Source organism: Dreissena polymorpha, chromosome 16, assembly GCF_020536995.1.
Source record: "Dreissena polymorpha isolate Duluth1 chromosome 16, UMN_Dpol_1.0, whole genome shotgun sequence".
Lineage (NCBI taxonomy): Eukaryota > Metazoa > Mollusca > Bivalvia > Myida > Dreissenidae > Dreissena > Dreissena polymorpha.
In genome coordinates, this window is record NC_068370.1 from 27,314,363 (window position 1) to 27,330,463 (window position 16,101).

General features: G+C 32.8%; 1 protein-coding gene and 1 long non-coding RNA gene across 2 annotated transcripts in view; both read right to left on the reverse strand.

The window, feature by feature from the left end:
- Positions 1 to 10,259: 10,259 nt before the first annotated feature.
- LOC127861564 (uncharacterized) lies at positions 10,260 to 11,768 on the reverse strand. Its single transcript, XR_008040262.1, has 2 exons — positions 11,651 to 11,768; positions 10,260 to 11,366 (listed from the first exon to the last, which is right to left on the reverse strand). It is a non-coding gene; the product is annotated as an uncharacterized LOC127861564 (long non-coding RNA).
- A 1,532-nt stretch (positions 11,769 to 13,300) lies between these two features.
- Positions 13,301 to 16,101, reverse strand: part of LOC127862662 (multiple epidermal growth factor-like domains protein 6) — a 61,453-nt gene continuing 58,652 nt past the window's right edge. The window contains exons 11-13 of the mRNA XM_052401868.1: positions 14,607 to 14,700; positions 13,488 to 13,570; positions 13,301 to 13,366 (exon numbers count right to left, since the gene is read on the reverse strand). Coding sequence (XP_052257828.1) covers positions 13,561 to 13,570; positions 14,607 to 14,700 — 104 coding nt within the window. The 3' untranslated portion in view covers positions 13,301 to 13,366; positions 13,488 to 13,560. The remainder of the gene's footprint in view (positions 13,367 to 13,487; positions 13,571 to 14,606; positions 14,701 to 16,101) is intronic.

A 16,101-nucleotide genomic window follows, 5' to 3' on the forward strand; every position in this document is an offset into this window, starting at 1 on the left:
TCTTATATGTCATTTTATAATTTTGATCACATAAAAGTATATCTGGTGTATATATATGCAAATGAAAACAAAAAATGCTCAAATAATTTTTTCTATATAAATACGAAGTATGGGTTTGTTTTATACTTATTTAATAATAATATACATTTTGGATACAATTGTTTTAAATATGTTCCTTGAATGATACCGGTGTGATTGAATTTCAATGTGCATTTATTATACGTCACACTTACAAGTTTACATTAACTACTGTGGTTTTATCAAATTAATCTTCACCATTAAACAAACAATATATAGAGGATATTTGTTGGATTCGGTGGATTATCGATATTAATTCACGAGTGATCATAGAAAATAATATTTTCACGAGTGGCGCAGCCACGAGTGAAAATATATATTTTATATGATCACGAGTGAATTAAAATCGATAATCCACCGAACCCAACAAATTTTCTTTTTATTTTATGCTTTTTTTTCACAGTTTATATACATTGTTAAAGGGTTTAACTAAAGAATTTCGCTTGGAAAATGACGTCATTTCGTCAAAAAAATGACGTCATTTAACATAAACAGTGAAAATTATCGATAATTTTCACTGATAATTTTCATTGTTTGAAACAGTGAAATTATCAGTTTTAATTCACTGATATTTCTCTATAAACCACCGGAAAGCATAAAATAAAGTTTTATAATGTGTTTTAGTTGTTTAACCAGATTATGATCAGACAGCTTCTATTCATATCAACAAAGAAGAGCGCACTTTACACTGAACAAACCCGATATACGTCTGGGTTCATATTCATATACAAAGATGGATTAATCGGTGGTTAAACTGTTATCATATAAATCATGTTTGATTGTGAGACTATTAAAAACTATGAGGGTTAGAATGAACGCAGGATTAATTTTGACCAATTTGGTTTATGCAATGATTATTATTCAAAACTGCGTTTTCAAATCTGGCTGTTTGTCGAACTTTTGTGGAGATAATACACCCACATGAATTGTTACCAAATTCGATGGTAATGCGATTACATGTTTTGTTTTAGAAAGATGACAACATTAATTTGGTATTTGTTATATAATTCTAGAGCAATATTTCAGAAGTGCTTTAGAGAAATGGATTGTCAAACTAGGCTGACATTATATACCAATAACAGTATCGCCAACAGTCATTGTTATCCGATTTTAACTATTTTGATCATTTGTCAAATTTATAACAATTCAAGGGCCGTTATTCAGTGGTGGTTTAGGCGATCTATCTGTATAAAACTTGGCCGAGATAATATGCTCACAAACATTATCACCAGTTGTCTCATAATCCGATTTTAATTAATTAAGTTACAGAGCAGTCAATTTAAATTTTGTCCTAGATAATAATGCAAGGGCCGTAATTCAGAAGTGATTCTGGCTATCTAGTTGAGTAGCGTAATTGGCCAAGATTATATGCCTTTTGACCTTAGGATGCCGAGAGTTTATGCTCACAAGCATGAGCTCAAGGTGCCTGTACCACGTGACTTTTTCGGCTATGTGTGGGGCAATCGGATGTCAAAAAATCATCGCTTCAGGTAAAGTTTTTGATAATTTCTTCATTTATTCAAAACCATTTTCAAAAAAAAGACGACCATTGGTTGGATAACAATTACGCAGTGTATTTCATTTAAAATTTATGTTCAGTTAAACATAAATTGTTTAAACATTACACAATTACTTCAGTATTCCATCATGTAACATTTGGTTATATTTTCAGTACAGACTGAAGTATATGTTTTAGATTCTTACAAAACTGTGTTAAGATTAAATGCAGAACTGACGGGAAAATTCTTGCATACCATACATAGCATTTAAAAAACGTGTCCCACACATAGCATTATTGCATTTTTAAGCACACACTCCGAATCAGAAGTATTTGTGCAAACATACAATGTATGTAGCTTCTCTATGAAGAATTACAATATCCGCCCTATTTTTAAACTTTCGACAATATTATAATGAACGTTTGTGTTGATTGAATAAAAAATATACCACACTTAGCATTTCACTTTGTGTGTTTTCAAACACGCGGTTGCACTTTTTGGAAAAAAATACTTAATTAATTTTGCGCAAACTTAACACAGTTGTGTATTTTGACAATGGCCGGGCTCTCGTCTTTGTTTTTTTTGAAAATGGTTTTGAATTAATGTAGAAATTATCAAAAACGTTTCCTGAAGCGATGGTTTGTTGACATCCGATTGTCCCACACATAGCCGAAAAAGTCACGTGGTACAGGCACCTTGTTAGCTCCAAGCGGTCTTATGATCCGATTTAAAGTAGTCGGAGCAGTCAAAGTAATGTTTGTCTTTTATAATAATGGACTAGCCGTAATTCACAAGTGGCTTATGCTAATGTGGTTGAGAATCGAACTTGGAAAGGATTATTTGACTGCAAACATTATCATCAAGTTAAACAATGATCCGATAAAAACTATTCGAGCTAATGAGCGGACATAGTTCTCCTGAACGCAGCCCACTCATCAGCTCGCCGCAGCTATTCTCATAGCTTCATTATATGCCCTAACCCTTACCCTAACCGTAGGTAATCTTATAATAAACTCCTTTTTTGATACGGTCATATCAAAAGTAAGTAATAGCTGTATGAGTGTTAAGTAAAGAAAATGCTTTATGTAATCTTTCTTATTCAAAATGTGTAACAACCTGTTAAACATATTTTAGCCCTTATGTTCTGAGGGTTAAGGAATACGAGTAAACAACATCAAGTAAGTGTTATCGAGATTTCTACGAATACTCCTTATACTGTTTTTTTCCCATTAATCATACTCAAGTGTGTCTATACGAGCCCGATGCTGTTGATTGTTATGGAGCCAGCCGCTACACCAATCCCTCCAAGCTGGGGTAATATATCTATAACACTCTGCTGTGGTCGCATCGCGTCGACCCTTTGAACATTCGGGGCAAATTCCTTACACGACCACTGAAAGATCGCACAAAGCGACTGCTTATTCACCAAATAGAAATTTTGCAGTGAATTGATATATTATATAATGATGTAGTACCCAATTATGGTAAATCCATTACACATTTACCAACTTACATTGTGACGATTCCAACCTTCTTACGAAATGGTACCAACGTACCACCCACCAGTTGTAAAGTAAAAATACACTCAGGTCTTAATTACATGTTTAATTGAGATATACAATGAAAAGGAATAGTTTTGTTACAGATAAATAGAGGACCATATTCATCACAATTCTATTAGTAGTCACTATATCCACAAAAACGTATCTTACAAATTAATGATAATTACCAGTCAATGGCTTATTAAGTATCGTACTTTCATATCATTAACCGTGATCCTTATAGTAATTGTTTGATGTAATCTTAATGGTATGGTGTGATCAATAAATTGAATGAATTGCTCGAAACATAACTCTTAAAAATATTAATTCAATAAATGCCATACACAATAGCTTAGGCACAAAGACAAAATAAAATAAGTATTCCAAAGTGGTAAGAACTAACGGATCATGGCAAAACAATGTTTAAATTAATTGTAAATCGAATAAAACAGTGTATGTGCTAGTGAAAAAATGATAAATTAACTATGTACACAATATTATATTAATTATTTACATGATGTGTGTTGACATGGCAGTAAAAACAACTTTACGTTTTATATATACTGAAATAATTAAAGCTATTTAAAAGAAAAAATATCATCCTAAAGACATATATTTTATAAATTTAGATCTTACTAGGATAATTATTATATTTAATATATCCGTTCAATGTGTTGGATCTAGTAAATTAAGCTCACATTAACAATTTACCCCACTTCGCAACACAGAACATCTTACAAAAATATATAAAGTACTTTGATGTGCAAACTTTTACGATACATTGTGAAAATTAATCGTATACACTTACATTTTTATGGATACAAAGAAAAACACTGAAAAATAAAAACAAAGTGTGGTTATAAAATACTTTTTATACAAAGAACATTATAATGCGTTCTTTTAATCTTACAAATACATAAATCTAATTTAAAGTTAAAGAAAAACACAGCTATGCATAAAGTATATACAGACAGTCTTGTACAATTTGATATCTTTAAATATTAAAAATGGATCCAGAAAATTAAAAAGACAGTTTTGTTGAATTTTATTTCTTAATACGCAAACCAATGCAATCGTCGATATGAGTATATTTCGATAAAATAGAAAAAATAAAACAATAAAATATTTGAAGATTTAAGTAATATATCTCAGTTTTAAAAATATAGAATCAATGCATAAACAATTTCAATACATTCTAGGATTTAAAAAAATAGCAGTGGGTCTGAAAAGGGGCAAAGCGACCTATTTCGTTAAAATCGTCGAATGGTAAACATTGTACAATGCCAATAACTTAACTGTGATGTTCAAGTATCAATTCAGCATATATTCCGTTAGTTACTTCCTTATGAAAAGTAAACTGAGGCTTAAACAAGTAATACTACATGTTACTATATACAATGATCAACCGTCAATAAAAAATGTTGGATGTGTCTGTATTTAATAGAATAATGACAAATGCAAGAAGAAAAATGGCACATTTATTTTATGCTTTTCGATGGTTTATATACACAAATCAGTGAATTAAAACTGAAATTTCACTGTTTCAAACAGTAAAAAATAACAGTGAAAATTATCGATAATTTTCATTGTTTGACCGGAACAATTTTTAGATGTCTTTGGTTTCCCCGTTGTGACGCCCCCAATGTTACCAAGGGCGATTACTCTGCACTGAATGTTTATGAAAAACATACGAATAAGCTTCCCTCGAACATACACGTTACAACATTTCAAGGTGCCCAACGAATATTTATATTGCCTGGAATGGAATAAATACACAAATACATATTTGTAAGAATAAATATTAAAAGAAAATTGGTTAAATTTGGTGGAATATCGATTTTAATTCACTCGCTGCGCCACTCGTGAAAATATCATTTTCTATGATCACTCGTGAATTAAAATCGATATTCCACCAAATCCAACAAATATTCTCTCTATATAAAAGGGGTGGGTCATACAAATTGACGAAGTGGCCATGCCCATTTGCTATTGCTAAATCCATGCTATTGCAATTAAAACTGTACAGATAACGGCTTTACCCATGCGTTATAAATTTACTGAACGTAATACAAAATGTCCAAATGCATTCGTAGTGTATAGATGTGTAGAATATATCTTTCGGTATACCTTAAAGAAACACTTGTATACATAATTTTGTAGCAACATATATATTGTTTGATAATTTATTTACAAAACAGTGGGATACGGTAATCTTTTGTCATTTGCTGTCAATAACATTCGTATAAACATCATTATCTTTGATATTTCATTTTGGGTCCGAGATCCACGAGTAAGCACCGTCATTGGGACTACTTTCATTTTGGTCGTTACAGGAACTGTCTTCTACCGTTGCTACTGGAGACAATTCAGCCATGACCTTAAAATCAAAATAACTTATCACAATTAAACCAAAAAAGAAAAAAAAGATCCATTCTTCTAATTCAGGGCGCTTCAACTATTTGTTTAGCATGTGCCTATTTTTAGATGTATAATACGAATGGTATACCATATTTTTAGCATTAATTTTAACAGTTTTGTTTCGACGACATCGATTAAGTGTAGACATGGTGAATCGTGACAATCCATTACGAATGGTGTCCCGATTGTATCTTCAACGTAACCCTTTGATGGTAATAGGAAGAGCAAACTTATATCAATTAACGCCACTGGTGAGTTTCCATAGCGGATACATCAAGTGCTTACCCAAAAGTTGTTCGACCGGCGACATACCGTTTCAACCAATTACGACGCAACGTCAAAAGAGAGGAAAAGGTTGTTACAGTGTTCGTTCGTGTATTTGCTGAATTATCATCATTATGTGATACAAACGTTCATATGTCGTAAAAAGCGACCAGTTCCAGGTAAACTTTAACCTTAGAATAGTTTCTGTGCTGAAATACTCTTTAATTGTTCTTATTTTGTTAGCTGTATTAATTATATATTTATTAATTTATTTAATATATTGTACGGTTAACGAGGTCTATTATAAAATAGTATTACCCGACACTGAAGCGGAGGGATAAAGATCTTGCGTTGTTCGTTGGTTCGTCACAAACCTCTCAGAGCTATATCTTAGAAACTATCAAAGATTTCCACTTAAAAGCGTCATGCACAATAACCATAACCATAAATTGTATTAAACAATATAGTTATTGCCCTCTGTTGCTTTTGTATGATATAACTGTATAAAAGGCTTTTCAAGGTGTCAACATGAAACTTCGTTGGTGTATGTATAAAATAAGGTCTTACACCGAAAATCACAATCACGTCTCAAATTGATATTGTATATACCCCGCAATTAATTTCGCTATATATTTCCTTGTATGAGACGTAAAATAAATTAAATTACACACAAACACAAACACATATATAGTGGTACAGACTCGGCCAACATTTCATTTGGAAAAAGGTACTGACAAAGTGTATGAAAATTTTGCAAACAATGTAGCCTCTCGAACTTTCACAAGGTCAACGTTGCCGACGCTTGACGCACGACAAACGACGGATTTAAAGGCAATGACAAAAACTCGCAATGTTCTTGTGACCTCAAATCATAAATATGAGCCCGAAGACCCGAAAGTGAACCTCGCCGGTCTCATGATCTGTATTGATTATAACGCACTAGCGAAAGTTGTCCATTTCCATGAAGCCGCGAGACAGCATGATTTTTTTCGACAAAAAGAGCGTTCTGAAACCGTAACTGGACCTTAAGAACAGAGATGAGATCAAAGGTCTAGGAAAGGAGAGAAACTCTTGTAAATATCCTCTTTTTATTTAAGGCAAATAACCAAGTTGCCCATTCAAAAAAGGACATTGATGCAAGGCATTAGAATTTAACATAACTAAATCAGGTTCAACCGTTTAGGAACTGTATATAAAAAGCATATGGGGTTTAAGCCGGTAAAAAGAGCCAATTGATAATTACAGATAATCTCTAAATGTACCGTTATTCTGATATTGTTATTCCAACATTATAATAAATATACCTTTACCTGATAAGTGTCTGTCAGCCTTTCTTTATCATTCTCGAGCAATGACATGTAAAGCGGACATAATTTTGTAGCAGCAAAATCACCGTTAACATCAACGTCCGCCGTCAACGCTTCAATAACGCCGCTGTACAGGTACTCATACTCTTTCTAAAACATTAACCGAAAGAATAAATGAAATACAAAGGTCATATATAAAACTGGTATTAAAATTCCATCTCAGTTTTATAATTTTCGTTTACATTTTCATATTTAAACAATTTGCTTTATCAATTATTGTTTAGGAGGTCATAGTGACACAGAATTGGTTACAGTTATTATGTTTGGATTTATTTTTGACACTACAGGGCACTTTTTCTGAACAGTTAGTGTTATTTTTGCATTATTTGTCATTACATTAGAGGTTTTCTCTATCATCCTAGTCAGGTTCAAACCACATGATTTTTAACTAAATACCTTTATAAAAATAGTAAAATATTACATGTTTGAATTTAATATAATTCCTAAGCGACCATATACAGACATTAAGTTTTAAAACTATTAACACATATGCATGTGAGCTATCTCACACAAAACATTTCAATAATACCTGATTTCAAACTAAAGTTTTCGAGCGGAAAGTTGTTTTCTATACAACGTGATAATGATTTGACTCTACTGGCCTTATGTAATCATCGACAATATCAGCCTGTAACCTATACTAACACGAAAGTTCAGCACAATATCTCAATTCTATCAGAAGTTATTGAGAACAAACTTGTTTTCTATATTCGCCACAGCGACCTTGACCCAACTGACCCCAAATACAAGCCCATTCTAGGTTTAAATGTAAGCCAGAGATTGGAGTATATTCACGCAAACACTTGTTTGAACAACGAGATACCGCAATTGTGTATTATAAAGTGATGAACTCACCTCGCTTTCAACAAAAGTTGGTATTATCTGCCTCAGATTGGACACTGCTTGGAAAACGTCAACGGCCTTCTCCTCCTTCGCTTGACGTATCACGTAATCCAGAGCTATGAATGCACCCGTCTTGCCAATACCTGAACTGCACACACAATTCACACGCATTTAAAGTCAACGATTTAAAATTCTTTATTACATAAAAGCTACAAATATTCACGTAACGCCTTAATATTTAAAATCTCATGCGAAAGCTGCTACCATAGCAAACATATTTGAAACCACAGGTTAACACGCATATAATAAAACCCTGTTGCATTCATTGAATTTTGACCGTATGTAAACCAAAGCTTTTTGAGGAATAAAACGTTTTATTTCTTTATATTTCTTGATATATGACGAAAACATAAGACATTTATGCGGAAATGCCCTTCATTTGCAGTGTTTTATTGATTACATCATCATTTTGAAGATACTGAACATGACAAACATAGTGGTTATGAACTACGTGTAGTTCGAATTGCAAGATATTGCAATCAGACAATTATTTTAATAAAGATAATAGTAACAAAGTAAATAACAAAATATTCTGCGCATATATTCTGTTACATATAATTAAATGTATATAGTGTCAGGCTTGGTTCACATATAAATGTACCTGCAAAGTACTACAATTGGACCAATCAATTTCGATATATCTTCCGTTACTCTTTCTCTCAACTTAAGTAACTCCCCGGGATTTCCAGCGGTTCCATAGCTAGGCCAGCAAGTGAAATGGTACAAAGTGAACTCATTGACGACTCTGGTGATATTCTGCATTTCGTAAAGAAAACTTATATCCGAATATGCTGAAATACTGTATTTTAACCTAGTAAATGCTATCTTTAACAGTAAAATATTTGTCTAAAAATGATTGTAAACATAGATTAATCGTAGCTATTGGTTTTTTATTCAAATTAAGGAAATACCAGATGTATAATCTCGCTGTTCACAAATTGCTTAATCATAAATGAGAAAAATGGATATATTTCAAAATGAAACAATGATGAAATGACATTAATTTATGTTCGTAAATCTCTCTGGTCATTTTATACAAGAGCGCGTGTCGTTTAAAAAAAATTGTGTTATACTCACATGTGTTGCACTTAGAGACCTTATCGCAAATGTTTTATTTAGGACTTCCGACGTTTGAATAACAAGGTTGCCAAATGTCGCAGATCTCTCGTGTTCGGGCCAGAAGCAAAAACATGGTTTCTGCAAGAAATGCATTTCTTTTTTAAACCAGTTTACATAAACGCTTTGCATAAACTAATATAAAATATTTATACTTTATAGCAATTGCACATATTTAATGTAAATGCAAGGATAAAACCAATTTTCTCACGTTTTCAGCAATAAAAACATATAATTAATACATATATAAAAGTGGATCGAGTGTAAAGTATATATGGACACCAAAAAGTAGATATTTGTCAGTTTTAAATTACTGCGTAACCAATACATTAACCTGTGTAGCACAGGCCATTTGAAATGATACTAGTTATGTTCTAATGTCAACGGTATATTTCAAAGTCAGTTATCAACGAAGATACAATCTATTGTTATGTATTAAAAGTACTGTGTGCTTACGATGTATAAATTTTGAGAACCAAAATCGATTCGGATAAAATCAAAAAAGCATTTTGTAAAGAGTTCCTATTCAAAGGGAGTGTATATTGAAACATTCGGACAGGCATCTCTATTTTATACAAGGGCTGTTTGTAAAACATGCATGCCCCCCATATGGGCTCTCCGTTGTAGTGACAGCCATTGTGTGAATATGTTTTTTGTCACTGTATGTCAATGACCTGTGAAATGTATCCAATTAATAGTGCAAAAACCAATCAGAACCTATACTAATCAATTATATCCATTATATGATTGAGTCTTTGATTTTTTGGATTCCTTTCACACATTTTGACTTATTTGACAATATGTGAAACGTGCACACAATTTGTTATGTTTTATTTATTAATGGTAATGAAACATGTTATTTATAGCAGTTAACTCCCCTAGTCAATGACCACCATAGATAGCAATGCAATCTGATTAAAAATAGCCAAGGCTAGTGTTGTGTATTGGGCAAATGTATATAAGTGCAACTTGACCACATGACCAGTATCATGTGTTTACCACACACAGAAGTCAGTTATGTAATAGACCATTAATTCCACTCCCAACTTTGGCCACTTGCCAAGATACTGACCAGTATCAGATGGGGTTGTGAAACTGTGTAAACAGTGAACACCAGTCCATGTAATACTGGCCTACCACTTGTACTAGTTGATTTGGAGTTAATACAGTAATGCATGTACAAATGAGACACTAAGCCTAAAAGTTAATTATATGTGCCTCTGAAAACTAACCAGACGAGTGGGTTGAAATTTACAATCTTTACTTGGCATTTGAGGAAATCTGAACTCTCAGGGTTTGGATAGAACATCCCCAAATTAACTTTTCTTTACACTGTTGTTATTTTTGTTTAATACACAAATATTAACCTAACTTTACAAATCCTGTACAGTAAAGGAAACTAAATCTAAGTTGATATTTTAATATGCTTGATCCTATTTATGTATTAACATTGTTTTATACATACAAACTGTGTTGCTGTTTTTCAATTAACAAGCAGATTAAAAATTAATTTTATATTTTTATGTATAATTTGAATTGACAAAATTAAATGCAAGTTGCGTAGCAAGAATTACATGTTTGATTTATTGTCAGTGAATCGTGACATTTTCTCAATGTTTCAGACCACCAGTTTGTCAAAGCTATCAACCGCTTGGATGGTCAAGCTAAATAGAATTGACCCAGCAAATCACAACTGTCCTGTTGCCATATAATATTACATATCATATTACATTGGTTTTTTAAATGTTGAATTCTCACGTCATTTCCATAAACATAGTATTTACTGGCACAGAAACAAAGGCTTATACATCATTATGAATTAACATGTGTCAAAAATTCAATTTGTAAGTCTCTTTACTGGACAGTGTGAAAACAGAATAAACTAGTGACCTGAAAATCAATAGGACTCATCTGCGAGTCACGATCAATGTACCTATGAAGTGTCATGATCCTAGGCAAAAGCGTTCTTGAGTTATCATCCAAAAATCATTTTACTATTTCGGGTCACCGTGACCTTGACCTTTGACCTTGTGACCTCAAAATCAATAGGGGTCATCTGCGAGTCATGATCAATCTACCTATGAAGTTTCATGATCCTAGGCATATGCGTTCTTGAGTTATCATCCGAAAACCATTTTACTATTTCGGGTCACCGTGACCTTGACCTTTGACCTTGTGACCTCAAAATCAATAGGGGTCATCTGCGAGTCTTGATCAATCTACCCATGAAGTTTCATGATCCTAGGTGTATGCATTCTTTAGTTATCATCCGGAAACCATTTTACTATTTCGGGTCACCTTGACCTTTGACCTAGTGACCTCAAAATCAATAGGGGTCATCTGCGACTCATGATCAATCTACCCATGAAGTTTCATGATCCTAGGCGTATGCATTCTTGAGTTCTCATCCGGAAACCATTTTACTATTGCGGGTCACCGTGACCTTGACCTTTGACCTAGTGACCTCAAAATCAATAGGGGTCATCTGCAAGTCATGATCAATCTACCCATGAAGTTTCATGATCCTAGGCGTATGCGTTCTTGAGTTATCATCCGAAAACCATTTTACTATTTCGGGTCACGTGACCTTGACCTTTGACCTAGTGACCTCAAAATCAATAGGGGTCATCTGCGAGTCATGATCAATCTACCTATGAAGTTTTATGATCCTAGGCGTATGCGTTCTTGACTTATCATACGACAAACACCTGGTGGACGGACCGACCGACCGACCTACCGACCGACCGACCGACCGACCGACATGAGCAAAGCAATATACCCCCTCTTCTTCGAAGGGGGGCATAATAACTAACTTGTACTACAGAATGAAAACATTTCGCTTGACAATTGCAATATATTCCATTAGGACAACGGTATAAATAGTACTAAACTCCTTGGTTGTTTCAATTTACATTTCCGGCTATATGCCCACCTTAATTTCTTCCTCGAGGTTTGTCAGCAACACAATCTTGCCACAGTCTTTCTGCCAAATCATCCTCCAGAAGTCGTTAACGGTTGCTTCGGTTGGAACTTGTGAAGCTATGAAAGCTTCTGGTTTCTTGTAACCCTTTTAAGAAATAAATACTAAATACGTGTACACGATACAATTGTGCAATATGGTAACTTATGTGTTATAAATGCGTGTATATAAATTAATACTTTTAAAACAAAAATTGGTTTCAAACATGATGATGATGTCATGCTTGAAATACTATTACCACTATTAATATGTTTTATGTATGCGTATTTTGAAGTTAAAATACAAGTTTTCTCAAACGTTAAAGGTATCCATATAATAATATGAAAATACCAAAATTTCATGTAAGTATTGAAACTTTGTTACCGTAACAAATGCTGCATGAGGGTAGTCCCCTCGGAACCTTCCGTCTGGAGTCAGCTCTATGCCAGTCCATTCAACTTAAAGTATTCATTGTTTACTATATCTGTGTTTACTGTGTTTATATATATACTGTCGATAATGGATTTTAATATACTTTCACTCAAGAAAACTACAATTCTAACAAAAGTTAAAAAACATGTTTATGAAAATTAACATAAAAAACATATATTTAGGCAACCTATTTATTTTGTATTATTGTTACTTTGGTCAATTTTAATGTTTTTTTTTCTAATTTTAAATAGAAATTTCCGAACTTAAATTAAAAAAAATCCACATAGAACAACAATTACTAGAAGGAACACTGCTATCGCCAATCGGTCCAATATTTCGAGCAGACTCTGCTAAGTTCGAACCCGACGGCAATCTCTACAAAACCACTTTTCTTTAAAATACAACTTGCAAGTAGTTGGAATACACAGAAACGCAATAAACCGTGTTTTGGTAATATATATTGTAATTTTAATAATCAACATAATCGGAGAACTTAGACTTTAAACATCATATAATATGAAGAACTTCAACAAAATATTTTATTTCCGTTTGAATTGAATGATGTTTCAAATCAATTATTACTGAATTTGTAATTACACGGCTGTATAATTACTGGCAATATGTTAAACTATTGTAATTTGCTTTATGATTACTATAAGAATTTTAATATAACCTTAAATTCCATCATAATCCATCCTGGGTCATCATGTGTTCTTTTTCGTACGATATCAATAAATGTTTGTGTAGGTACTTTAGAAAAAAGTCGCAAGTATTCTGAATCATCGTTATCTATAAAAAAAACAACAACATATTATATCAAAATAACAACGCCAATAAACTCAAAATAATTTTGCAAACGAGCATATATTAATTGTTACAATGTCAATAGTGTTCCCATTTGTATACATACTACTTAGCAGGTTTCTGTCTACTTCATCATATGTATCCATATTTCTCAATGTTATGTCGGCATTTCGTTTCTGTTACTTCTTTCTTCATTTTTCAAGGAATGGAACAAAAGAAGGCCAACATGCTTATATGACAATGTTTAGTAGTGATCCTATTGCATCGTCTTAATAAACTACCGGTTTATCAGAAAGTATAACGAAACGCTAAAACCCTAATGCGTACACCATACTACATAAAACTACTATTTTGGCGGCTATATTTATTATTGATCATTGTTTCAAACCTTAATGGAATCATATATCTTCGAGATGTTTCACTCAAAATAAAACTTCGGGTATTTTGTGATAAAGAAAACCACTCATACAAAGGTAGAACATTACATCAATTTACTCGGATATATAAATATAAAAAACACCTTGTGTGTTTTTATAAAATCATACTGATTTTTAAAGCATACTTTAAAAAACACCCATGAATAATTTAAATAATATTTAATGAAGATCATATATTGTTTTTTTACATTCTCAAAACATGAAGGCAATATACATTAATTATACACACATAACAAGGCTCAAAAAGCAAAACCCCATTGCAGTCTCTGCAAAAGTCTTCCTGCACTAAGAAAAAGATAGCAAAATTTAGCAAGGTCCTTGAATTCAATAAAAACTGGCCTTAATTGACGGTAATAAAATCAGATCAAGTATCAATTTGTAGTTGACTACTCAGTCAATATTAATTATGGTCAGTAACAGTGACGAGATCCGCAGACATTGTGGTCAACAATGATTTTGTGACTTTCGTGGAGACTGCAACCGGTAATATAACACAATTGAGATATTAAGAGCAAACACGCAATGCCAGCTATGTTGTATAACATAGGAACACAAAAGTCAGATACATTATTTCTGCATAAAACCCCCTCTGGTCAGACAAACTTAACATCAAAATCAACAAGCAGTCTCAATACTTAAGTTTCTATCACCAATTAACCGCAATTTTCAAATCATACTATTTACAAATAGAAATAACGAGCATTGTCAAGTAAAATGAAACTAGATTTTAAACATGAACTTTGAACATTTTAATTTATTATTCACAGCTTGCGATTATCAGGTCTTACCTGCGACATATGATAAAGATGACAACAGCGATGATCATTATCAGTACGATCAGAGCAACGACAACGCCAATAATCACACCAGACTTGGGCATTTCTGAAACGGTTTAGGAACGTGTCAATATCTGATAAGCGGCCTGACAATTAAGGAGACTGTTAAATAATCAACAAGAGTCTTTCTCCAAATTTCGTTAATGGGGATGGGGGCCCTTTGGATTGGGTAAAAATCGCAGCCTTATGATTAAAATTGGGAAATCGTTGTTGTGTTTTATTGCTAACAAGTCTGTAAAATTGAAAATTTGGAAATGTTTTTGGTTTGTTTTGCTCATAAATACTTTAAAATTGAGATTAAAGGTGTTTTCAATACTACATATAATTCCACTACTAGTTGAAATTTTTGACCGCCATTGCGGAACAAATTGCGTGTTGAGATTACGAATGGGGCCCCAAATTTGACAAAAACACACTGTCAACATTTCATAATTATTATAAAACATTTTTCAGAAAGGCAATAGTTCCTAAAACTATGTGAGTCCAATGTGTTGCTAGACGTCGGACGAATTATGTGAAATAGTGGCAAGCGACCATTTCAAATAAGAATTATGTTCCACAAAAAAATAAGTCCATAAACAAGGGCAATGACTCCAAGAGATTAAGTGGAAATGATGATTTTTGTGCAAATCACTTCCCTCACTGAGATCAGTCTACCTTTATTTCATGTTGAAAACTAAAGCTCTAATGGTCTGAAACTTTACGCTCTGGAGTCGAAAAAAGTAACACCTATAGGCTCCTAGCGAGACAACACTAAACTTGGGGGAGCGAGATGGGACATGAAAGCATACAAATAAATATAATTAAAACAAGTTAATTGAATGTATTCAATTAAACACGAAATACCATTCATAAGTTTAAATAGCCGTATATTAAGTCAATTACAAAGCAAACACAATTGCAAATACATGTACCATACCAGCATTTCAAAGGCGAAGTGCAAAACGTTTTTGTAGCACAAACATTCCTTTTAACATAATTTTCAAAAGCAGTTGTATGGTCAATCCTAGATAGATAAATAGGATGGATTTTCAGGCTCAGCATCCTCTGATATAAAGAAATATAAAATATACATAACTCTAAAGTTGCCGCTTAGAAATTGGAATTGGAAGAAAAAAATACCTAGAAAAGTAATCACGAAAATATAAAGCCTGTTTTTTTATATATAACTATTTTCAGAAATATTCATAGGAAATGTAAGATTGTATTATCCAATAAGAGATTTTATATGCCAATTTGAGATTTAAGTAGAAATTTGCTAATGTGGTTATTTGTAACGCTTACATAGGCTAAGCGCCCTAAATTGTTGGCAATAATTGTATTGAAAATGTAGTCTGGTGGAATAAGATTAGGCCACAACAAATTGAAGATTTGTTCTACGGATTTAAGCCAGAAAAATATGGATCGAGCGAGCGAAATAAAAATAAATATTTTTTTATTCTAAAAT